Source organism: Apis laboriosa, unplaced genomic scaffold (genome assembly GCF_014066325.1).
Source record: "Apis laboriosa isolate Shangri-la unplaced genomic scaffold, ASM1406632v1 scaffold5_cov152, whole genome shotgun sequence".
Classification (NCBI taxonomy): Eukaryota; Metazoa; Arthropoda; class Insecta; order Hymenoptera; family Apidae; genus Apis; species Apis laboriosa.
Window position 1 is genome coordinate 142,757 of NW_025223857.1, and position 23,518 is coordinate 166,274.

The 23,518-nt window shown below is 40.2% G+C and overlaps 7 protein-coding genes across 9 annotated transcripts; 3 read left to right on the top strand and 4 right to left on the bottom strand.

Annotated features, from left to right (window-relative positions):
• Positions 1-52: 52 nt before the first annotated feature.
• Positions 53-1,223, top strand: LOC122718121. The gene is made up of 2 exons (XM_043942838.1): positions 53-428; positions 557-1,223. The coding sequence occupies exon 2, from the start codon at positions 609-611 to the stop codon at positions 1,062-1,064; it is 456 nt and encodes a 151-aa protein (XP_043798773.1). The 5' UTR covers positions 53-428; positions 557-608; the 3' UTR covers positions 1,065-1,223.
• Positions 1,224-1,358: 135 nt separating this feature from the next.
• Positions 1,359-2,664, bottom strand: LOC122718122 (transmembrane protein 222). Its single transcript, XM_043942839.1, has 4 exons — positions 2,492-2,664; positions 2,080-2,290; positions 1,858-1,988; positions 1,359-1,775 (listed from the first exon to the last, which is right to left on the bottom strand). The coding sequence occupies exons 1-4, from the start codon at positions 2,623-2,625 to the stop codon at positions 1,694-1,696; spliced, it is 558 nt and encodes a 185-aa protein (XP_043798774.1). The 5' UTR covers positions 2,626-2,664; the 3' UTR covers positions 1,359-1,693.
• A 1,429-nt stretch (positions 2,665-4,093) lies between these two features.
• On the top strand, positions 4,094-10,154 carry LOC122718116. Of its 2 annotated transcripts, none has more exons than XM_043942833.1 (11): positions 4,094-4,140; positions 4,356-4,677; positions 4,749-4,918; positions 4,988-5,205; positions 5,279-5,633; positions 5,699-5,905; positions 5,976-6,095; positions 6,209-6,448; positions 6,521-6,704; positions 7,265-7,467; positions 8,709-10,154. In XM_043942833.1, the coding sequence occupies exons 1-11, from the start codon at positions 4,119-4,121 to the stop codon at positions 9,860-9,862; spliced, it is 3,195 nt and encodes a 1,064-aa protein (XP_043798768.1). In that variant the 5' UTR covers positions 4,094-4,118; the 3' UTR covers positions 9,863-10,154. The 2 variants fall into 2 exon arrangements, with proteins under 2 accessions (XP_043798768.1, XP_043798769.1); XM_043942834.1 differs by having other exon boundaries at positions 6,536-6,704.
• A 90-nt stretch (positions 10,155-10,244) lies between these two features.
• LOC122718117 lies at positions 10,245-13,163 on the bottom strand. The gene is made up of 4 exons (XM_043942835.1): positions 12,395-13,163; positions 12,036-12,318; positions 11,276-11,893; positions 10,245-11,193 (listed from the first exon to the last, which is right to left on the bottom strand). Exons 1-4 carry the CDS (start codon positions 12,678-12,680, stop codon positions 10,245-10,247), a joined length of 2,136 nt encoding a protein of 711 aa, XP_043798770.1. The 5' UTR covers positions 12,681-13,163.
• A 188-nt stretch (positions 13,164-13,351) lies between these two features.
• LOC122718118 (SCO-spondin) lies at positions 13,352-16,156 on the bottom strand. The gene is made up of 8 exons (XM_043942836.1): positions 16,091-16,156; positions 15,369-15,531; positions 15,134-15,265; positions 14,719-14,961; positions 14,491-14,643; positions 13,974-14,426; positions 13,637-13,900; positions 13,352-13,537 (listed from the first exon to the last, which is right to left on the bottom strand). The coding sequence occupies exons 1-8, from the start codon at positions 16,148-16,150 to the stop codon at positions 13,518-13,520; spliced, it is 1,488 nt and encodes a 495-aa protein (XP_043798771.1). The 5' UTR covers positions 16,151-16,156; the 3' UTR covers positions 13,352-13,517.
• A 1,897-nt stretch (positions 16,157-18,053) lies between these two features.
• LOC122717956 (elongation factor Tu, mitochondrial-like) lies at positions 18,054-20,465 on the top strand. The gene is made up of 6 exons (XM_043942530.1): positions 18,054-18,205; positions 18,419-18,471; positions 18,539-18,698; positions 18,827-19,134; positions 19,207-19,868; positions 19,971-20,465. The coding sequence occupies exons 1-6, from the start codon at positions 18,169-18,171 to the stop codon at positions 20,155-20,157; spliced, it is 1,407 nt and encodes a 468-aa protein (XP_043798465.1). The 5' UTR covers positions 18,054-18,168; the 3' UTR covers positions 20,158-20,465.
• Positions 20,466-20,848: 383 nt separating this feature from the next.
• Positions 20,849-23,345, bottom strand: LOC122717960 (GTP-binding nuclear protein Ran). Of its 2 annotated transcripts, none has more exons than XM_043942539.1 (3): positions 23,018-23,345; positions 22,311-22,788; positions 20,849-22,160 (listed from the first exon to the last, which is right to left on the bottom strand). In XM_043942539.1, exons 2-3 carry the CDS (start codon positions 22,740-22,742, stop codon positions 21,945-21,947), a joined length of 648 nt encoding a protein of 215 aa, XP_043798474.1. In that variant the 5' UTR covers positions 22,743-22,788; positions 23,018-23,345; the 3' UTR covers positions 20,849-21,944. The 2 variants fall into 2 exon arrangements, with proteins under 2 accessions (XP_043798474.1, XP_043798473.1); XM_043942538.1 differs by having other exon boundaries at positions 23,022-23,343.
• Between the last annotated feature and the right edge of the window lie 173 nt (positions 23,346-23,518).

Sequence of the window (23,518 nt, forward strand, 5' to 3'; positions counted from 1 at the left end):
ATCTTACTTAGACGACCTCGGACGACAAGGATTACACGATGACGTTGCAGGTGTTCTTTCCTTTATTCTCCTTCTACTTTTCTCTTTCCTACTCTTCGTCTTATAGCATTTCACTGGAACGCTTGCGCTGTATTCGATTACCGCGGTGCTAACATCTAACGGACAATGTTGAAAACAATGTGTTTTCGCGTACCACTAACGTATAACCAAAAAGTATACGTCAGTTAAATCATCACACTTTATTGGCATCGATAAAATTAATTATTCAAGAGAAAGGTTTGGATTTCAAGTACAAGGACTGTACAATGTTCTTTTAAAATGGTAAATGATAAATAATAATACCACAAATGATCATCAATCGACCATAATCAACTTTTAAGACGGAACTTTCGATTGTAGACGTTTTATTTCATTTTTCAAATTGATATGTGAGTAATTTTTTATTTTTTTTCTTTTAAATTCGTATTGTGCGAATCACAATATGAATTCATTACATTTTGTGCATCATCGAATATTTAATCGTCAATCGATTATATCGACAAGTTTTTTCACACAGATAACCTCTCGAATTACATTGTGATATTCCGCGTCGTATTTGTTAAAAAAAAATGTCTTGGTTATTCGGGCGAAAGAAACAGCACAAGGATTCACCATCTGATTCGACGGAAGAGGAACAAGTATCGAATCAAAGCGACGATTATGAATTCGTTCCGAATTGGACATCGTCGATACAAGGGAACAGAAGTCATGACACCACGTCTACGTATCCTAGCGGTAACTTATATCCTTCGTACATACCTCCTGTTCCAGAATTTGGACAAGCTGTACCAACCGATTCGTCCAAAGATTTTAACCAAGGAGAGAGTACGCATTATTTGAACGGCGTTCCATTCAAATTGTGCAAATACCTGGAGATTAACGCGAGCAATGATTTCGAGATAGACCAACTTAGAATTAGTGAAATTTTATCTTTTATAGAGACAATAAGGAATCAAAATTATGATTATAATTTCGCTTTGGAGGAAAGCATCGTGGCAGAAATGAATAGTAGAAATAACGAATAATTTCCTCTCGGCATATCAGATGTCTTCAGAGATCACGTAACGTTCGTGTCGAATCAAAATTCTTGAGTGTTTTGGCCAACACGTGCAATATAATTCTTGCGTAAGTGTATCGTTAAAAATACACTGGCGTGAACACTTTCGTTTTCTTCATGCTCATATACATATCGGCTATATCGGTTGATATGAAAAATCCACTCTTATATTTTTGTTGATTTTCATCATTTTACGTTTGACGAGAGAAGAAAAGAAAATGAAAATGAGAAAAAGCGAGATAATAATATAAACTGCAATGGCTTAATAACACTCAATGACGTGCGAGCACAAATTTATTGTTCAAAGATGACACGTTCACGATTCTATGCGTTTCCAGTGTAAGATAAATCGCTTATCCGATAAGTTTAAATATACTCTATATTATAGATAACGAAATTATACATTTGTAACACACGTGTAATTTTTAAATATCGATGTATATATCTTTTAATAAAACAATAAGTATTATTAAATGATCGATCTTTTCATCGAGATACAATGTTGTACGAATAACGATGTTTCGGCTAATATAAATATCAAATATAATCGAGCAAGAAAGAAGATGTGCGAACGTTATCTAAATATTTTAGAAGATCTTATCGTAGTAACAAACATAATGAAGTCATGATAATGACGAGAAATATGAATGGCATCCATGTTTTAAGGAAACCTGTAAAGCTGAAAAATACACGCGTATCGTGTAACGATTAACCGTGTTTACGTTTGTGTAAAAAAATACGGTTAAAAATATCTTTCCTACCTCACATATTTTCCATGCGTAAGTATAAGGAATCCTAGTTTTATCATGTTCCAATTAGTTGAATTATTGTACGCCATTAGATTTAATGCTGTTGCTACATGTGAATGACAATTATCATAACATATATAATGCTGTGAAGAAAGAATAATAGATTTAATAATGGGGAAAGATTAGGATTAGAAAAATATTTTCTGGCTTTAGGAATATATTTAATAAGCTTACCTTTCTACCTTTATAGATTTCACTAGCTTCTGCAACGGCAGAATCCCATCCCTGCACGCCTCCTTTGGCTTTGGTATAATCCAATTGCCAATACTTGGTAGGTTTTCCAAATGTCATACTATCTTCGGCAACATGATATGGACCGGCAAAATCTCGGATCACACCAGTAGAAGTGGCAATACCCATATGACCGATAATCGGTAAAAAATACCTTAAGAATGAAGATGAAAATATATACGTTTCGAGATTGCGATATCAAGGAATAAAAATTGCCAAGCCAGAAAAACCGATATATTCGTAAATATTTGATTCGAAGAGTATATAAATTAGTTTAATTAATTTTGATGCGATATCGAGTTAGGTTAATGTGATGCACCAATTCGATGCATTTAGTTTTTTCCATTTTACTCACGTAAGAACCGGTAAAGGTGTCCAAACTATACAAAATGGAAATCTTTGCCTTTCTAAATCTATAGCAAGATCCATGCTTAATGTATTATCCGAATAATCACGCGATACGGACAGCAATTCCAAGTCTTTCTTCATATTTTGTTTTGACAATGAGAGACAAGGTAAATTTTCTTTCCGTTTCTCTCCATGTTCTCTCCAGAGGCATCTGACGTATTTTTTCACAAGTAAAATTCGAAAGTTATTACCGATTGACACGATAATAATTACGCATTAGTTATTTGATACTTTTTTTTGTTACCGATTCACGGCAACGAATAAAATCGCGATATCAATAACGATTGAAATTGAAAATTTCAACAATATAAAATTACAATTGCAAGGAATAAAGAATAAATATTTTATTTTACAAAGATTAGTTTGAACAGGCATCAGTTGTGTAAGGAGAGGAAAATAGTGAGAGAAAGATAAATACGATAAGAATTGATCATCAGTGTCATCTTTTCTAAGAACAATTTTTTTCGAAAAGTCCAATCCAGAGATGGCGTTAAGTGTCGATTCTTGCTTTATCTCTATCCTTCTCCCACCATTTTCCGTTCTTTCTTTGCGTGTTTCATTTACGGCACTCTCAAGATTTGACGCTGATCTCAATATTTTTACTCTATTTCTATCCTTGTCCCATCATTTCCTCTCTTCGTCCATAATTGTCCTGAAAATTTTTTTTCGCTCGAGAAACGAATCCGATATTAATTATCTTTTTAGCCTATTGATTAAAAGTTCGAACAGAGTTCTATTCAATTCAATTTTTATGCAACGTGAGCCATTACATTAAAAGTTGCATATACATATTTTTTTTTTATTATTTTTATATATCTTATAAGCAATAATATCGAAATTCAAAGTACCGAAATAGTGTCAAAAGAATATACGAAAGGACATAGCAAAAGAATTATTTCTAAGAAATCATCAATCTTAACAACTTTTCCGATTGAATTTCGATATTATTCCTTCATTCATCATTCTAGATCGTAAAGTGTATAGCAAATATCCTGACTTACTTACTCGATCGATATTACATGGGATCGCAAATTCGGGATGAACAATGAATAAAATTTATCGAGCGAGCCAGTCATATTATATTCATTTTCTATTTTCATTTCTTCTATGTAAAAAATTGTAACACGGAAACGTGTTACGTTACATAAAAATTTCCAATCTTACAAATAGTTTGATTTTTCATAATTCCTCCGTAAGTAATCATCTGGAAAAGATTTTTTCTTGAAAAAATGAAGAAGTAAGAAAAGACAAAAAGAGAAAGAAATATTTATTTATTCGAGAATCTGAAAGTATCGCATCGATAAAATAAAAAGATGGAAATCTGAAAGGTGTATAGGTGAAGAGGCATTTGTCCACTTTTAAAACGACAGAGAAAGAGAGAGAGAGAGAGAGAGAGAGAGAGAGAGAGAGAGGATGGGGAGGGAGCGGGAGTGTGGAAAAGATACCATAAAAATGCTTGATACGGTAATAAGAAGGTACGTAACAGCGTTGGGAACTAATGAAATTACGTAGATGGTAAATCGCGATGGTAGTTTCTCGAAAGGCAGAACGTTTTTTCCTTTCATCGAAAGAAGATGCATCATCGGTTTAGACTCGGTAAGATTTCGACCGAGAGTGACACGAGCGAAAATTGGTATTGGTGCGTGGCTGATTAAAAAAAAATTGAAAGAATGGAGAGAAGAGGGGAGGGGGGGGGGAGATAGAAGGAGAGTAAGCGATGATGCGTGTGTGCGGAATAGAAACGAGCGAAAGATGAAATAAGCATAGGAGAATCATCGAAATCGCGTTATTGGCGTTGAAAACGATTACAGGGATGTTACTGTGGTTGTCGATCGCCGCGATGATCGAGGGGAACGTTGTTCGGAACGAGGATATCTGCGGAGTTCAAAACGGTCGGCGATTGTATCTGGAGTTGGGCGAAAAGGGTATTTTGTACGCGAAGAATGTTTCGATGGTGAGAAACGAGGCGAGGAAAGGCGAGGGTTCGCTCGTATATACGAGTAACAGTTCCCACGCTCAATGTAGTCTCGAGTTGGTCACATGTCCCTCCTGCGTGATAATAGTCACCTTCCAGACCATCGCGTTGTCCCATCATTGCGGCGACGGTACAATTACGATGGACAGCCCGTGCAGGTAACTCCTATATGCAGCTTTGCCGGATCTTTACACACACGTTTTTCCCCACGTCTTTTCGTTTTGTATAGATGCGATTACGTATGGATCTCGGAGCCACCGTACGAGGATGTGTCCGGAACACCATTTTGCGGATTGTACGCACCCATCACTTATAAATCCAGCACGAGAACCTTGTCAATCACGTTGTTCTACAGTCAGTCGCATATGCACGCGTTCACTCTCGAGTATATGGCAGAGAGTAAGTGGTTATAAAAAAAAAAAAAAAAAAAAGGAAAAACGATTGATCAACGTGATTTGATCCACATAGGAAACAGATTGCACTTAAAGGGTACGGAATTGACCGGTCAAGCAGCAAAAGGTTTGAACAACACCGGTGGTGGGATTTTAACATCGCCGTTCTTCCCAGCCCGGTATCCTCGCGATCTAGGCTTGGAATACGTGGTCATGTGTCCTAACGAGGCATCGTCTTGCCGCATCAGATTGTTGTTCAGCGATTTTCAATTGGCCACCGTGTCGATAATGGAGGTAAGTGGAAAATGATGATGATGGATATGATATATCTGTCATACGTATCTATCGTACAGTATCATTCGTACAGTTCTACGATTGGAACGGTCAACGTCTGGACGTGAGCAGCGGAGCGAGATTTCGTCCACCGGTAATAATGAGCTCGGGCCCTTCGTTGCTGATACGATTCTACGCGAACGGTGGGACTGGGTTAGGTTATAAGGCATTCTACTCCTTCGTGATCGGGCATTCGTTGGACAAATCAGTGAAACCGATAACCGATTGCGGGGGATACGTGGAAAATCTTGGCGGTGCCATCACCATGATGGACATGGTCGGTGAAGGCGTGAAGACGTACGATTGTGTCTGGTTGATCAGACCACCCAAGAATTTTCTACACTTGAAGACGCATATGTATCTGAAGGTGATCACTTTCGCGGATATGGGTGAGCGGGATTCCTTCTTCTTCTTCTTTCACTCCTCGTAGATGTTATCACTGTGATGATTTCAGCCGGGAATACGGAACTGGTGATAAAACAAGGACCAACCTCGGCCCTTTTACCGCTCGAGATTTTAAGGCATCCGGCCAGTCAAGTTCAACAGTCTAGGTACAGGGAACACGTGGCGCCAGTGGCGAGCGGGTTTCACGTTAGCTTGCGAGGAACGTTCGGCCCATCCTCGCATCTTGCCATTGCGTACGCGGCTTTCAGCTACATGGGTGAGCGAGAAAAACTTGAACTTTCGAGACGGATATTTTCGAAATTGTTGTTGTTTCCCATTTTTCGCAGATTGTTTCGCCGGTTCGGATTTTCTTTGCCGTAACCACAGATGCATACCGAGTCAACTGAATTGCGACGGGTTCGACCATTGCGGGGACAACAGCGACGAGCCAGCCACATGTTTTCGAGGTAAAGTATCCGTCCGTTAAAGCGATTCGCGCCTCGAATCGACGTTTTGTTCGGCAAAAAAAAAAAAAAAAAAAAAAAAAAAAAANAAAAAACAAAAACAAAAACAAAAAAAGATTGGGAGATGGAAGATCAAGCTGAGGATCGAAAGTGGCACGCGAACAAGGCCAACTATTACTTTCCCAAGATCGATCGATATCCGGATCTGAAGACAGCCACGTTGGTGTTCGTCGCGAGTAGCCTCGGCCTGATTATCTTGATATCGGCGTTGATCATCCTGCTGTACAGAATGGGGGCAAGAGCCAGACAACAGAGGGAACTTCAATCGAGGTTGCAAACGATCAGCGAGCTTCTAGGTAGGAAGACGCGATAGGAAGCGCGATGTAGCCGATTACGCGCGGCCCTTTCTCACCTATCACTTTCGACAGTTTTCGACATTGCAGACGGCGCGCGGATCGACGAAATTTCCGTAACGGACGATCCCCCGGTATACGAGGCGCCACCGGGCTACGACGAAGTGGTGAAGCTCGGATTCGACTCGGAGATGATTGGTCGGAAGAAGCGAAGAATGTTTCGAGGTAGAAACTCTCCTTCAAGTCTTCAAGGTTCTTCGTAAGTTCCGACTCATATATATTATATTTTTCGCTCTCGTTCGTATTATTTATTGCTGAAAAAAAATCTCGCGGGATATTACAGGAGTCCGCTTATACCCACTTCAAACGTTTTCTTGACAATTCTTATACTATACATTATACATAATAGTAAAAGAGCTATAATTTGAATATTCAAAATCGTAAAAATTATTTTCATTTATGAAATTACGTTAGGATGATCGTCTAAGCGTGAAAGTTGAAATATTTTCTAAATTATTATTCATATAATTATTTCGAGAAATATTATCTTAGCTATTCGAAATTATATTTACAAATTAAATTATTGTACAAATCGTAATTAGCCTAATGCATATTATAAAAAATAAAAAAAATTTTATATTATATCGATTACGTTAGAATTTTCTGAATTCTAATACATTGAAGCGTTTCCTTCCAAAAAAAATCAATCACCGCATTTTTACCGCGAAACTTTTTTCCAGCAGTCAGAGTTAGGCATTAAGCCTTTATTGAAAAAATAAGCAGTGAACAGTACATTGAACGTTGTTTCCATCTTGCAAGATTGGAAGTGGGGGGAGGTCGATCCTCCGTTTGTTCCATCATCGAGGCGGGTACGTCGAGCGGTAATCAAGATCCGGAAATATCTTCGAAGAACCGCGCTATTCGATTGCCGGAGAGTCCACCACCTCCCTACGTCACTCCTCCGGGATCTATATCGCGACACTTTAGCGTATCCGGATTACTGGCCGCTGATTCGAACGCCAGTAAGTAGTTGGTTTATATAAAATATTAATTTTCATTTCGTTTGATTATTTTATCGATATTTTTGATAGTAATTTTTTGTATTATTACCAATTTATAAAATATTAATAAAATTTACACATACATACATATATATATATATATATATGTATAAAGATTTGATTAAATTTTTTTTTTATCTTCTTAATTTTTTGGTTGTTCTTGTAAGAATTATTAGTATCTTTTGTTACGTTTTATTCATTTTAACGATAATATTATAGTTTTATATATTTATAGTAAATTATTTAATTATGATTAAATATAATTTTTCTTATTTTTGCTTTTTTATTTTGATTCGATTTTAAGTACTTTTTTAATGATTTTTTTGAACGTTAAAATTTTTTTCAAAGAAAATATTTTTAAAAAAAGAAATATGATTCGAAATATTGAAAAAAAATTGATATTGAAAATAGATTGAATCGTTTAGAATGTTACAAATGTGAGATTTCGATCGAGAAGTAGATGGAAATGATGATCGAGGATGTTAGTCGTAGCTAATTTTGAAAGAATTTATATAAAAATATAAGGAAAGTAAAAGAAAAGAATAAAATTTATTAGATAAGATGTTGATTTAAAATTTCGACAAAGTTGGCGGAGATATAATATAGTATAGTTCGTTGCTGAAGAGAAGTCTTGCGGGACGGCACAGAGGTAAGAGGGATCTTTCGCTAGGATCGCTTATCTTCACTTCAAGCGCTTTGTTGACAAACCTGACACCACACGCTACATAATAATAAAAAAGCTATAATTTATAAATAACCTAAACATTCAAAATCATAAAAATTACTTTCATTTGTGTTAGAATAATCTTTTAAGATTGAAAGTTGAAATATTCGTATACATCATACAATTATTATTTTAATTATTCGAATATGAAATTACATTTATAAATTAAATTATCGTTTCAAATCATAATTTAACCTTCGCATATCGATGAAAAATAAAAAAAATTTTTATAACATATCGACACGTTAGAATTCTCTGGATTTTATGTGTCTCTACTTTAAGCATAAAAAGTTTGTATATAGATTATCGTTTTGGATCGGTATACGTGATGAATACGACACGACGAGAAACAACAAAAATACGTGTGAAAATTTACTTCCAAATTAGACTCGCATTCCTTCCGCGAAACTTCTTTTCACCAGTGAACGGTATGTAAGCCAATGACGAAGTTTTTCAAACTTCTTCATTTCACGTTCAGGCGTGCGAGACGACGAGGACGACGAGGATGACAATGATGACAGGAATGGAAAGGAAGGAGAGGAAGAAGATAGAACGGAACGAAGGAACTGGTTTCGTCGATCGAACGATCCTCGAATCTCGTCCTCCGCGCTAGAGGAGGGAAATCTGAATCGAGGTTCGTATCTCGACGTCCAAGTTCTCGGCGCGTATCCGCAGATTCGTCACAGTTGGAATTCGATCCGATCTACGACGATCGGTCCACACTCGATTGGATCCTGCTTCCAGCGAAGAAGTTTGCGCGTTCTTCCTATCGAAACGAAACCTGCTTCCTCTTCTACCGCGGAGGCGAGGAAAGAGGATAAGGAGAAGGAGATGGAGGAAAGCGCGGATCCGAAAGAACGGTCATCGCAAGACGAAACCTCGACGACGGACGGCGTTAGATCGGAGACTGGATGTTCTTGCGAAGGTGCATGCGGTTGCGCCACCGTGATCTCGGCGGATTTCGAAGGAAGCGAGGTAGGAACGAGGAAGGGGAAAGAGGAAGAGGAGGAGGAGGAGGAGGAGGAGGAGGAGGAGGAAGAGGAAGAAGAGGAAGAGAGAGGAGGATTGGATCGAGCGAGGAGCACGATCGTGAAATTGTTGAAAAGGCAGAATGTAGGTGGTAACAGCGGTGGATCGAGCGCCGCGTCTATCTCCTCGACCCCGTGCGATACGTTCCGAAGATCGATGAGGAAATTGTCGGTATGCGCGCGCGATTGTTACCTGGGAAGAACATCGACGACCGTGGGATCGATGGTGGGCAGTTACGAGAAATTGAGCAACGGCGAATTAGAAACGGCTATACGGAGACATTTGCACGCTTCCGACCCGGCCTCGATCGACTCGTGGCCCGAACGAGGAGGAGTGGGAAGAAACTATCGACGATACTCGAGCTGCGATCTCGAGAGTTTGTACGAGGGGATCAGGATCCTGGACGGATTTTTGGCGAGGAGGGGTTTAACGGTGTCGCATCCCCGACGGAAGAAATCGGTGACGGTGATGTTGTTCGGGACACCGGAACACGGGCCGATTCATCGACGACGGCGTACGCAAGGTATTGGCAACGAGCAGGCCACGATTCGCGAGATCGGTCGCGTTTCTCGGTTAAGCTTGGACGCTGCCGCGTTCAATTGATGGATCGATCGTTGGTCTCTCTTTCGTTTCGCGAAATCGATGCGAATCGAGACGGAGAAGAAAGAGAAGAAAAGAGAAAGGAGAAAGAGAAAGAAAGAGAAGAAAAGAGAAGGGAGAAAGAGAGAGAAAGAGAAGAAAGAAACGAATATACGTTTTTGCGAAAAATTATTATTTATTTTTTCGTACGTCTGCCGACGAGTCACCGTTTAGTTGTGAATTAACTTGTGAATTAATTTTTGATCGTTTAAACAGATGCGTAGTAAAAAAAATATATGTATATGTATATATAGTATATATATATATATATATCCATTAATTTTGTCCAAAAATTATACACCACAGGAAGATAGGTGTTTATATTATACCACGCTTGATTTCTCCTTCATCGTTTTATCTTGAGACAGTGACAATATTGTTTTATCCCACGATTCAGGCATTCGGCGGCCGAGGCGTAAGAATTGAGTCTGCTCACGTCGTGATCGGACACGGTGTACGTACCGTTCTCGCCGTGGTATCGAACGGTGAACTCGAACTTTCCGTCGCCCGGGCTCACCTGTATCAGATAGAAATAGACGCGGCTACCGTTGCTATCGCGATTTCGTTCAAAATTGATCACCTGATCCACTCTATGCAACTTCTTCAAACCGAGTCTCGCGCACACTCGTCTGCCCCTCTTGTCCCGATACCGGTCCAACACGTTGTCCACATGCTCGAGAAACGTTCGCAATCCTCTACGGACGAGGGGATCGCGGGGATCGGCCGGTTGGAACGTGGTACACGCGCACCAATGGGAGGAGATGCCAGCGTCGGAACAACCTCTGATTCGGGGTACGGGACCTGAGAGGAGGCTTCGACACTTTGGGCAACCGGAGGCCGGATTCGCCCTCCCACCCGACAAACTCAACACCTCCCTCAACGTCTCGTACAGGTCGAAGGGGGAGGTAAGCCGATTCCGGTTGGCGCGTAGCGATCGATACGCCCCCGGCCTCTCGTCCCGGAACCATTTCGGCAGCCAAACGTAAAGGAACGGTAGTCGCTCCTCGTACCAACCGACGAACGTGTCTCTGATCGGTCCCCATCGCATCCCGTGATCGCTCAGCAACACGATCATCGCCTCGTTCAACACCCCCTCCCTCTCCATTCGTTTCAACTTGTCGAGCAATCGATCATCCATCGACGAGAATCCGTTCGCGTTTTCGTGGCTCACGCTGATCGTCCAGAAAAAGCCGAAGTACGGTAGATCGAGAGGAAACGAGCTGGCGAACTCGATCGCGTAATCCAAGATTCTGTCGAAGCTCGTTTCGGGCCCGGTGCAATACTTCAATCCGAATCTGCCAGAAAAAGAGAAAGAGAGGACACCATCGTGGAGCGTAGAAGAGAAGGAAGTAAAAAGAAAAAGGAAAAGCTTCTTACCTCTTCTTCACTTTGAGCAATTTCTCGCAAGCGAGCATGTACGGTCGAAGGTAATAATCGGTCGGTGGCCGAAAGAATCCCATCTTGAGATAATTGAACGTGTTGAGAGATGTCTCGTCCTCCCCGTAACCGGTCGCGTATCCCGCGTCCCGGAAATTTCGCCAGAGGAAAGGACAACGATCGAGCATGGTGGGGACGGTAGGTTTGCAGATCGTGTACGCCTGTTGCTGATTCTGCCCTGTGAGGATCGCCATCAGATTTGGGAACGTGTTGTCGCCCATTTTGTTGTAACCGTCGAGTCGAATCCATCCGGTCTCGAGGAGGTATCTCTCGGTGGTGGGCGCGCTTCGTATAAAGTTCAAACGGCTCACGCTGTCGATCCCTAACATGAGAACGCTCAATTTCTTCGAGATGGAAAGTAATTGCGTATCATTTCTCGACGATCGATCGGCCACTTTACTCGCGTCGAGGATCGCGTGAACGTTTTCGTAGATCGGTCTCGATTTCTTCTTTTCCGTTCCGTTCGTCGACTCGACCAGGTTGCAACTCACCAACGCGGCTTCCGCCCCTTCCTCCTCCAATCTCGTTTCCCCCTCGAAATTCTCGCATTGTTTCACTCTGGAAAAAGGAAAGAAAAGGGGGGGAAAAAAAAAAAAAAAAAAAAAGAAAAATAAGAGATTCACGTTCCAACGTCGTTGCGATTAGATCGCGTTACCTGCTTCGCGTTTCTTTCCACTCTCGCGAAGAAGAAGACACTCACACGATCGAGGTATCGACGTTGTTATTCTTGCTGGGTTTCTTCGGTTGTTTCTCGCCTCTGAACACGGCCGACCAGCAGCACTTGAGACGGGAAGAGTTCGCTGCGGGATCCAAGGAAAGGACGATAGTGCCGTTCTCCCGACGGGTGATTCTAGTCAACGGTGGCGTGGACGAACATCTTTCGAACTTTTCTCTCTTCACGTAAGGAAGGATGGATGGATCGAAAGGTTTCTTGGACGGCATCTGACATCTCGGATTCCATACTAAATACCCGTCCAACGTCGCTGATGGAGGGAGGAGAGGAAAAAGGAAAACAGTTTCTTACCTATTCTTCGAATAGATTTCTCTTTTATTTCTTACCCTTGGAGTCGAGCCTCGCTTCGTCGTCCTCATCGTTGTCATCATCATCGTCGTTGTTGTTATAGAAATATCGTGGATCGAAATCGTAATCCTCTTCGGAAGAGACCGCGTAGAGGCTGGCCAGGAGAGCGGCGGGCAGCAACAAAAGGACGAAGCCAGGTCGTCGGCGAAGGCAATCGAGGAACGAGGACAAGTTTCGTCCTTTCTTTTTTGTTTTTCGCGTGTTGTTTTCTTCCACGTTCTTCGATCGGCCAAGGTCGTTCGAGACAGTACACGTCGTGACCATACTTTTCCGCGCACCGTGCACCGTCGCCTCGACGCGACCGCCACGACCGATCGCACGATCATCGAGCGCCGTGATTCCTTTGTGTCCGATCCCTGACGAGTAAACAACGAGGCGTAAAATCGGCCGTTACTCGCCTTCTATCATTCGGACGACCGTCGAATAATCGTCGACCGTGTTTCGACCGCGTTCGACTTGGAAATGAAACGTATGCCAACGCCACAGCGAAACGAAACGAAACGAAACGAGACGGGACGGGACGGGACGGCGGACGAATGCGAGGTTAGGTTTTCGGTCGAAGGGTTTGGCCGCTCGATATCGCGCGAGGATCGCTGAAAGGAAGTTGGCGAAGCGATGGCGAAACGTTTTACGGGGATGGATCGACGAACGAAAGAAAAAATCGCGATGATTTCGTGGTCGTTCGTGGCCGTGATTCGGAAAGCGGGGCTCGAGGCGAGACACACTATCGACGCGTACCCATCCCACCGACGCGTTGCCACGTTTCGCGCAGATGCGCGCATCCTCCTCCAATTTCGAATCGAAACGTGGCCAAATCGAACTTCCGCGTTCGCCTGACGCGACGGAACGAAGAACACGGACAACGGAGCGGAACGGAGGAACGGCGAGATTCGAGGATTCGATCAATATGAAGAAAATTTCGATCGATATTTCCACTTTTTTCCTTTTTTTCTCTCTCTCTCTCTCTCTCTCTCTCTCAATTCCTTTATTTCCAATCGCAATTCCGTCATATACATATACATATATATATATCCTCCCCTTCCTTCGTAAACGTATCTCTCGTATCGTCGAATCCGGAAATCGTTTCCGCTTCGATAAGATTTAAGGGAAAGGCGAACATCCTGAAACAACGTAACGACGGATGAGATTGGACCGAATCGCGAAAAGATAAACGGATAAAAATAAGCAGATAAGTATATTATATCATCCTATATACTGACTGCAAACGGAACAGCGGCTCTCGTCGGAACCGTCGCCGCAACCGTCGCGGCCGCTGCAGGCGATCGCGTCGGAACGACACCTGCCGTTGTCGCATCTGAACGGGCATCGAGACGCCGCCATCGCGTTCCTTCCCCCCCTTCCTTGCCTCCGACACGCGTCCCTAGGCTCGTCGCTTCCATCCCGGCAAGAGACCACGGCGTTGCAAAACTCGTACGCCGGCAGGCATTGCCCGTTGTTGCATCTGAACGCGCCCTCCGGACACTCTGCAACAACAGATTCATCCTCACGCGATGCGACGACTACTCGAAGATAGAATGAAAGATGAAACCGACTTACTTCGTCGATCGTTGCATCCGAGTTCGTCCTCGCCTCGCGGGCAATCCCGTTTCCCGTCGCACATCACCGCCCTCGACACGCAAACGTCGCTTCGCGCGCATCTGAACGCTTGTTCGGGACACCTCGATCCTTTCCCCGAGATCGAGCAACGCTCGTCCGAGCCGTCCTCGCAATCCGATCTCCCGTCACAGACGAAGAACCAGCTGATACAGATCCCCGAGCTTTTGCATTGGAACGTGCCAGCCGCGCATCCCGTCTTCCTCGATGTGCAGCTACTCCCGTTCCCTCGATATTCGCACTCGCATACTCGATCGATGCATCTGGAATGGGGATCGGCCGATCGACACTCGAAATCGGAGACGCAATCGTGGCCCAAGGTGACCGGTGAGAACGGTGGCGATGGCACGGTGCTCGCCGCGTCCACTTCTCGATCCGTCTTGAACGGCGACGACGCTACGAAAAATAATTTTCGATCGATATTCTCCGTTTTCTCTTTTTTCTCTGTCTCTCTGTTTACCTGACAACAACCATGCACCGTTGGTAACCCCGGTCTCGTTGGCAGCCTCGACGACGATCGCGTCGTCTTCGTTCGAGTCGATCGAATCCGTCGGTAAGAAGGTGGCCGATGTCGATCGAGTTTCGTTCCTCTTCAGCCAGGCGATTTCAACTCCTTGAAAAAGAAAAAGGGAAAGGAAGAAGGTATTTTTGGTATTTTAATTATTGTATGTATCCACGATTCGTTTACCCGTTTCCTCCTCCTTCTCTTCTCCCGTAGGGATTACTCGATCGGTAATGATCGGTAAGGAATCGTCGAACAAAGGCGGAGGTCTGACCAGATCGTCCGGCCGACAAACGTCGGCCTCCCGGCGGGTAGGCGCGGTGCATTGGCAATGACCGAACAAGTTCGGGATCAGGAAATCGCAGTGCGAATTCGCCTCCCATAATCGACAGTGGGCATGCTCGTAGCAAACTTGGCCGAGTTTCGCCGCTGAAACATTATTTTTTATTTTCCTCGAGATCTATCTTCGATCGATGTTAGGGTATATACATATATATATAGTAAAATTACTTTAAGTTTTATTATTTTTACAATTATTTTCGATTATTATTACGAACGATAAATTATAGAAGTAACCCATCATTGAAAGAAGTAAACTTACGACCGAGACACGTGTGTCGACGAAATTGAAGGAAGCCGTGTTTGCAGCCGCACAATCCGTCCGAGCAATTGCTGTTGGCCACTTTCAACGTGCATTGTTCGTCGACCAAACACTCCTGGCCGAGAAGGGTCGCTGTGGAATCGTGAAGAGAGAGACGAAACGAATGCTCGTTATTTCTCGTTGTCTCGCGATTGAAAAACCACCATGAACCGATAAAGCGACGATTAATTCTCACCCTCGAGACAGTAGGTTCCGTTATACGCGGCAAAGTAGGGCAAACAGCGACAACGACCAAAGTGGCATTGACTACCCTCGATGCTCGATTCGCACTCCGCGTCTTTGGTGCATCGATCGTTCAGCTTGTAACTTGGAACGCTGGTTGCCAAGGCCGAAATCTCCTGAAATAGAATATGAGAATCTTTGTATGGTTTCGTTTTCCTCGTACAATGAGAGAACTGGCTCGTTTTACCCACGTTTTCCTACTTTCCTATTCTCTCTCTCTCTCTCTCTCTCTCTCTTTCTCGCTCGCTCGCTCGCTCGCTCTATCGTTCTACCGCTGTTTCCTGCCTCGTCACCTCGATCGCTTTTTTCAACTCTCATCAACCTCGAACAATAAGCGCTCGAGAAACGCGGTGGCAGCAGCAGCAGGTCACGGTAAAGGTGGAAACGCGGAAGGAATAGAGCGGACGAGCGGAGGGAGGAGAAAGAATAGCGGTTTGGGGGGAAAAATAGAAACGCGATGACGAACGAGATGAGCGCGACATTCGTAGTAGCAGTATAACGTGCACCGTTAGTCAGCTGTTGATCGCGATTCTATACTTTCCCTACGAAACCTCCCATCTTTTTGGCAATTATCCTAGAGATCGTTTCGACTTTTACGAGCGATTTACGAGCGGCCGTAAAGCGAAGGTCAGAACAAAAAAACGTCGAGAAGAGTATAAGAAATGCGAAACTTACCGAAAGACTGATCGCGATCAATAGAAGAACGATCGTCCCACCGACAACGTTGCCTTCCATCGTTGTCCGTTTAGAATCTTTTCCCCTTCTGTGAAAAAAGAAGGTAATCGTGAGATTATCGACTATCTTGCACGGATACGCGAACGCTACTATGGGATCCGGCGCGTTCTTTGGTATGACTGAAGGCAAACTGAGCGGCCCTCCGCCGCTTTTGGCCCCCGTGCACGAACGGATGGAAAAGCGGACACAACCGTGTTCCCTCGGTCTCCCACTTCTTTACCACGTTCTCGGTCTCGGTCTCGGTCTCCTAGTCTTGATCCCTCTTTATTGCTCTTCCTTCCGCGATCCTACCATTTCGCGGGCGATAATGTCAGTTTATTCTGTTGTTACGTTGGATCTTGGGCGTTTGATAGATTCGACGAACCGCGAGACGTAAACCGAGACGTAAATGGAAAAGTGAGAAAAAGGAAAAGAAGGAGGTGGCGAAGGAATAGAATTCGGGTCACGCGTCGAATACTTCAAAATTCATTGGTATTCCAGAACGAAACGTACGAACGTCGCACGCTTCGACGTGTTACATCCCCTTCTCTCTTTGTTTGTTATTCGATCGCGCGCGCGCCTCCCTTTCTCGACGTCGCGACGTCGCACCGGTACATCTACCGGTGCAAGTGGGCCTCATCGCACGAACAAACGGTATCGTTAACCGACCGTTTCGTCGAGCCGACGTCATTTCACAACTTACCCCTTACACGTTCGACTCTCGTGATCGAGACGCGTGCGAGTTATGTTCTTTCTACATGTGCTCCGTTGGATAAGCGGAGGAAGGATGAAACGGCAAGCGGCACGCGGAGAACCGCTCGAGAAACAGGAAGCGACGCGATGGACTGGGCTGGAATGTAAATGGATATTCGACCGAGACTCGAACAAAAGAAGAGCCAGCCGCGAGAACGTCGTAGAACGCACCTTGGACGCGAGATAAAAGATTGTTATGAGAATATCTGAAAACGGTACGTGTATCGAGAAAGAGAGAAAACAGTAATTTTGTTTTGAAATTTATTATTTTCTTTTGATATTCCATTATTATCGTTGAAAAATTAAGCTCGCAACTTTACATTTTATTAAAGAAGAATGATAATAACATTGATGATTTCAAAATGTTATGTTTTACCGTGCAAATTTATTTACGATTTGATGCGATTCCCGCAAAATGCGACGCGCTTTAATTCGATGTATTTTCGTCGAGTCACTCGTTTCCATAATTCGATGTTCGTCGACCACTCGTTCCATTTACGATTACCTTCGGAATGTGCGAATAAGGATATCCGGAATCTATTTAAATATCTAATTTAATCTCTTTTATTCCCAGTGTATCCCAATTCTTATCTAACCGAGTATCTCGAAATTATATTATAACGATGTTAATAATAGTCTTCGCGAGATTCTCTTAACTTCTACATCTTCTCTCACCTTACTTTCATGACTCGTTATTTTCTTCGAACTAATTAGATTCACTTATTAATTTTACCTCGCATCGTATACACGCACGCATCTTTCTTTCTCTTTTTTTTGAAAAATCGATTCTCGATCATATCTCGAATATGCGTATATCGTAAAATAATTATCGATTTATCGTTCATTTCATTTTTTTTTTTAGTATTTTAGTTTTTTAATTAATTAAAAATTTTCGATTCCTTGTGATGTAAAAAATATTCGAAAAAAAAAAGATATATAAATATAATGTATGTAAGTACAAATTTGATATCTTTGGAACGAATGCACCACGATGTATTCAACCAATCAAAAAATGAAGAGTAGATACGATGTACGATTTTGCGCAATTAAATAATTTAGACCAGTGAAGAATTATTTTTAAATTTCTTATTTCTAGTATAGGAAAAAAAAAAAAGAATAATTAAAATACAAAGTATTTTGTTTATATATTTATATATAATGTAATTAAATATCTTGTTACGCAATTCGTCCGATAGTTTGTCCACGAGCGTCGCCCTCATCGTGTTCGTGGTTCGAAGATTTCGTTGGAAATAAAGGTTAAGTGTGAAGTAAATTTTGAATGAAACATGGCGTTTAGTTGTAAAAAAATTATTTGCGATTTTGGTAAGTGAATATGTAATATATCCATTATACCGAATTATGATGGATGATTTATTCCATATTCCTTCATTTCAACATTATGTAAAAATGTAATATCTTGGTTTCTCAAAGATGGAAGCCATTTCGATCAAATTGAATTTAAGAAAATTTCATCTTTTTCTTAATATCGTATCGAACGAAAAGTATTTGAAAAGATGTTTTTTTTTCTTTTTTCAGGTTTTCGATACACAATAAAGCAAGTGTTTCTAATTGAACATCTTGTTAAACAAGTAAGAAAATGCATCATAATTTTAATAATCATTAATTCTTCTATCGATATATTCTATTCTTTTTTAGCAATTTTATGGACAATTACGAGCAGGGAGTTATTCATCGATAACGCAAAAATTTTATAGCACGAAAAAAATATTTAACAGAGATAAACCGCATTGCAATGTCGGTACTATCGGACATGTGGATCATGGAAAAACGACACTTACAGCAGCTATTACTAAAGGTATTTTTTTCTCAACTTTTTCGTTTTTCGTTAATATTATATACATCATTATATATTATATATATATCGTTTATCGTTTAATAATTCTATCGCTATACATCTCAAAATTTTTCATTATTTCATCATAGTTCTTGCCGAAAAAGAGTTGGCACAAGCGAAAGAATATACCGATATCGATAATGCACCTGAAGAAAAAGCACGTGGTATAACCATCAATGTCGCTCACGTTGAATATCAAACGGATAAACGTCATTACGGTCATACCGATTGTCCTGGACATGCGGATTATATTAAAAACATGATTACTGGTACAGCACAAATGGATGGGGCTATTCTCGTTGTTGCCGCTACTGATGGTACTATGCCACAAACGAGAGAACATCTTTTGCTTGCCAAGCAGATTGGTATCCAACATATTGTTGTATTTATTAATAAGGTAAATCGATTATGAATATGTGTAAAAGCTTGGAATATGTTAAAATATATATGTATTTATTTACTTGTAAAGGTTGATGTCGCGGATGAAGAAATGGTGGATTTAGTAGAGATGGAATTAAGAGAGCTATTAAATGAAATGGGTTATGATGGAGATAATATACCCTTTGTTAAAGGAAGTGCACTTTGCGCGTTAGATAATTCTAATCCAAAAATAGGACATGATTCTATATTAAAGTTGTTAGAAGCTGTGGATAGCTATATTCCTACTCCTCTCAGAGAGTTGGACAAACCCTTTTTATTACCGATAGAAAATGTTTACACGGTTTCGGGTAGAGGAACAGTAGTCACAGGTAGATTGGAACGTGGAAAAATAAAAAAGGGTATGGAATGTGAATTGATTGGGTTTAACAAAACAATAAAGAGCACGATAACGGGAATAGAAATGTTTCATCAAACGTTGGAAGAGGCTGAAGCAGGAGATCAAATGGGTGCTTTGCTTAGAGGTTTAAAAAGAGACGATATTAGAAGAGGTATGGTAATGTGTAAACCAGGCAGTATAAAAGCTAATGATCATTTGGAATGTCAAGTATATATGTTGACTGGTGAGGAAGGAGGTAGAAAAAAACCTATCAATAATTTTATACAAGTTCAAATGTTTTGCAAAACATGGGATTGTACAAGTCAAATAAATTTGATAAATAAGAGTTTGGTCATGCCTGGTGAAGATTTTACGTAAGTTTTCGTTAAATATTTTTTGGTCAAGAAAAATGAACTTGTAACTGTATGTAACTTGATCAACTATAATATGATGTGAACATGAATTTTTGTTTTTAGTGTTCAATTAAAATTAATAAGACCTATGGTGTGTGAAAAAGGACAACGATTTACTTTAAGAGACGGAAAGACAACTTTAGCAACTGGAGTAATTACGAATATTTTGCCAAGTCTTAACGAATACGAACGACTGGAGATTCTCACAGGTAAAAAGAAAGTATTGAAAAAAGAAGTAGCGAAAGGTTAATTTAACTTATTAACATATTAAGTGCATTTATTCCATATATAATAAATAAATGAAAGAAATCAAGTAGAATCAGATATATTAGACTATATTGACATGTGTGCTTATTATTATATTATCACATATTATTGTGTAATTAATAAATAAGAATAATGATAATTACTATATATATTGGCATTGGTTTCATATTATACAGTTTATTATTATAAATGTATATGAATTACTGTTTCATTGTATCACTGAATAGTATCTTTGTTTTTTTCTTTCTCAAATAAATAAACAAATAAATAAATAAATAATTTCTTATAAAATTATTGATTTAATATACATTTTTTATAAAATGATTCAACTTTGTCGTCCACGTAAGTTATTTTCTTTCTTTTTATTGTGATTTTTTCCAAGAGAAATATGAGAAATTTATTGAGATGATTCGAGAATGTTGGAAACTTTAAGAAACAGTTCAACGATGATTTATTGAGTCCAATACATCAATGGTACAATATACGATATACGATACGAGGTATTTTATCGTATATATTTTTGCGTTTATCTCTTAACCATAGAAATATTATGGTATTTGTCAACACTTTACCCTCGTGCACATGCGGGTATATATTTAATTAGCAAGTAAACAAAGGAATCGGGGAAAGGAACGTATGTAACTTCGACTCCCAACGAAACGAACGAGTTTGTATAGAAAAGAAAAACACTGTTTATATAATTTAAGTTGAACAAATCATACATTCACCTTCGCTAATAAAAATATTAGTCCGCATTATCGTGGACAGGCGCAACTGACTACAAACCGTGCTTTGCTCCATTCGAAACATTATTCCAAAATACAACTGTGTTTGAGAATCGTTTGACGATTCACAAAAACGATTGTTGCACTATTCATTCGATCGATATTCTATTCCTTGATTCGTTTATCGTTGGTAATGTAACAGCAAAATGTTATGTTATTTACTTAGTAAAGATTCAACTACTTTGAGAATCTCTCAAATTTAGTGTATATGTATGTGTATATGTGTACAGGGCGTGAGCACAAGCAAACGCGTGTGTAAACAGTTGCTTATAATGTTAGCGTTTCGACCATATCGAAAGATTCTTTCTTATAGAATTAATTTCTCACATTTTTATATATTACCAAACAGCACAGTTCATCCACTCTGATACAGGCAATTCACATACACTGTTCCGATGTACGACATATAAAATTGGCAACAAAAAAGAGTTTTAAGAGTTTTTAACAAGCATAGATGATTCAAAGAAAACCGAAAATTTAATTGATCGACAAAGTTATGCATCCATTACGCAAGATACATCGTTTCATAACAACATACGTGTACTCACGCATACCCATACATAATACGTAAATAAAGAGAAGGACAATTTTTTATTCTATAGTAAGTAGTTTTCATCAATTTAACGTCTATCGATGAAATCGGCGAAGGATACGCTATACTCGAATTGGACAATATTTTTATGTAATTAGACCTTCTGTCTAATACATTTACGCACATTTACACAATCTTGAAATCTTGATCCGCGAAAACGCAACGTTCAATTCCTGGTAGCACACCTTCAAGGACAAAGCTCGAGAAACGTGAAATATTAGAAATATTTTTGCCATCATTTACATTAGATACGAAACAGAAGCGTATGTATGTATACATTAATTCCACCCAAGAAAGAATCTTTGACCTATGAAGAGGCACAAGTACGCAACGTACTTTACATGCACGTGTATGGTTTGCCTCTATTCGTATTATACAGCGCGATGTGACAAACTAAAGGTCTTCATCATCTTCTGGTAATGCGGTCTCTTGAGCCTCTTTAAGATCTTTCTCGATCTGTTGCTGCCATTGTGGATCCATTGTAACTTCTGGTGGAAGAAGAGCTGGCATTGCGACAAATTCGAGATTTGGATCACCGATCAGTTTACGTGCCAACCATAAGAAAGGTTTTTCAAAATTGTAGTTGCTTTTTGCACTGATGTCATAGTACTGAAATAATTATAGAAAAAAAGATTACTTTTTTAATGAAACGTTATCTTATTAGAAGAAATTTGAAAAAAATAAATCAAATTTGGATTCATAATCTACAAATTTATATAATATTGATAATAGCAAAAGAAAGAAAGATAGATTTCTCACTTGTAAATTCTTCTTCCTATGGAAAACAATACTCTTTGCTTTTACTTTCCTATCCTTAATGTCAACTTTATTCCCGCAAAGTACAATAGGTATATTTTCACAAACTCGAACCAAATCTCTATGCCAATTAGGTACATTTTTGTACGTCACTCTTGATGTAACATCAAACATAATGACGGCACACTGTCCTTGAATATAATATCCGTCTCTTAAACCACCAAACTTTTCTTGGCCAGCTGTATCCCAAACGTTGAAACGAATTGGACCACGATTTGTGTGAAAGATGAGTGGATGTACTTCCACACCTAAGGTTGCGACGTACTTTTTTTCAAATTCACCGGTTAAATGCCGTTTGACAAATGTTGTTTTCCCAGTACCACCATCACCGACTAATACACATTTGAAAGTAGGTATATCAGCTTCTTGTGCCATTTTAATACCAATGACTAGCCAAAAAGATGTAGTGTCAAACGGAGATCTAGAAAAAATAAATGACTTTGAATGTAAAATTGATTAGATGGATGCGATTATTACGATAAAAGAGCTTATTAGATTATTATATGTATTAAAAAAATTCGATACTTGCTATGAAGATGCCAGATCGAAAGTCACGCATCAAAAACGTGATCGACACATCATGATATTTGAATTGAACTAGTAATAACTTGAAAATAGTATGTCGTATTTATATAATAAAATAAACATACCTACCAGAATGCTAATATTTTTTTTTATAATAATTTGAAAAGCCGGTTGATCAGTGTCCCGCGCTTTAAGACAATTCGACGTATAAATTCACCACGTTCCACTAAAAGAATGGCGCCTATCGTCGTAACCACAAGCTTTTGCGTTAATCTAGCAACACGATTACACTTAATTTCATCAAAATCACAAACGATCGAACAAATCGTACGATCGATGATTAATTTGCTACAAATCTACGAAAATCTGAGAATATTAGTACAAAATTTCCCGGCAAGTAACGTGTACGTGAAAATGACCGATAAAATTTACCCTGCAACACAGTCGTTACGGTTCACAATGGCGTTCCTTCGAGTCAACGACAGGGGTCCGCATTTTCATCATTCGCTAAGTAAAATATAATTCAACTTAATGAATGTATCAAATTGATATGGTATAAAAAAATTTAATTGGAATATTCTTTGATTTAAATTGTCAAAATAATATTTACGAGAGTATTTTTTTTT

Bases quoted from the DNA above. Each gene is read 5' to 3' on its own strand.
- LOC122718121 (XM_043942838.1), top strand. From the start codon at position 609: ATGTCTTGGTTATTCGGGCGAAAGAAACAGCACAAGGATTCACCATCT.
- LOC122718122 (XM_043942839.1), bottom strand. From the start codon at position 2,625: ATGAAGAAAGACTTGGAATTGCTGTCCGTATCGCGTGATTATTCGGAT. The intron at 2,291-2,491 runs GTGAGTAAAATG...TTCATTCTTAAG, and splicing joins ACACCTTTACCGGTTCTTAC to GTATTTTTTACCGATTATCG. The intron at 1,989-2,079 runs GTAAGCTTATTA...CTTTCTTCACAG, and splicing joins AAATCTATAAAGGTAGAAAG to CATTATATATGTTATGATAA.
- LOC122718116 (XM_043942833.1), top strand. From the start codon at position 4,119: ATGCATCATCGGTTTAGACTCG. The intron at 4,678-4,748 runs GTAACTCCTATA...CGTTTTGTATAG, and splicing joins ACGATGGACAGCCCGTGCAG to ATGCGATTACGTATGGATCT. The intron at 5,906-5,975 runs GTGAGCGAGAAA...CATTTTTCGCAG, and splicing joins CGCGGCTTTCAGCTACATGG to ATTGTTTCGCCGGTTCGGAT.
- LOC122718117 (XM_043942835.1), bottom strand. From the start codon at position 12,680: ATGGTCACGACGTGTACTGTCTCGAACGACCTTGGCCGATCGAAGAAC. The intron at 12,319-12,394 runs GTAAGAAATAAA...TCCCTCCATCAG, and splicing joins AGCGAGGCTCGACTCCAAGG to CGACGTTGGACGGGTATTTA. The intron at 11,894-12,035 runs GTGAGTGTCTTC...TCCTTTTTCCAG, and splicing joins AACGTCGATACCTCGATCGT to AGTGAAACAATGCGAGAATT.
- LOC122718118 (XM_043942836.1), bottom strand. From the start codon at position 16,150: ATGGAAGGCAACGTTGTCGGTGGGACGATCGTTCTTCTATTGATCGCG. The intron at 15,532-16,090 runs GTAAGTTTCGCA...ATTCTATTTCAG, and splicing joins TGATCGCGATCAGTCTTTCG to GAGATTTCGGCCTTGGCAAC. The intron at 14,644-14,718 runs GTAAACGAATCG...TTCTTTTTCAAG, and splicing joins AGAGAAGGAGGAGGAAACGG to GAGTTGAAATCGCCTGGCTG.
- LOC122717956 (XM_043942530.1), top strand. From the start codon at position 18,169: ATGGCGTTTAGTTGTAAAAAAATTATTTGCGATTTTG. The intron at 18,206-18,418 runs GTAAGTGAATAT...TTCTTTTTTCAG, and splicing joins AAAAATTATTTGCGATTTTG to GTTTTCGATACACAATAAAG. The intron at 18,472-18,538 runs GTAAGAAAATGC...ATTCTTTTTTAG, and splicing joins TTGAACATCTTGTTAAACAA to CAATTTTATGGACAATTACG.
- LOC122717960 (XM_043942539.1), bottom strand. From the start codon at position 22,742: ATGGCACAAGAAGCTGATATACCTACTTTCAAATGTGTATTAGTCGGT. The intron at 22,161-22,310 runs GTGAGAAATCTA...TAATTATTTCAG, and splicing joins ATAGGAAGAAGAATTTACAA to TACTATGACATCAGTGCAAA.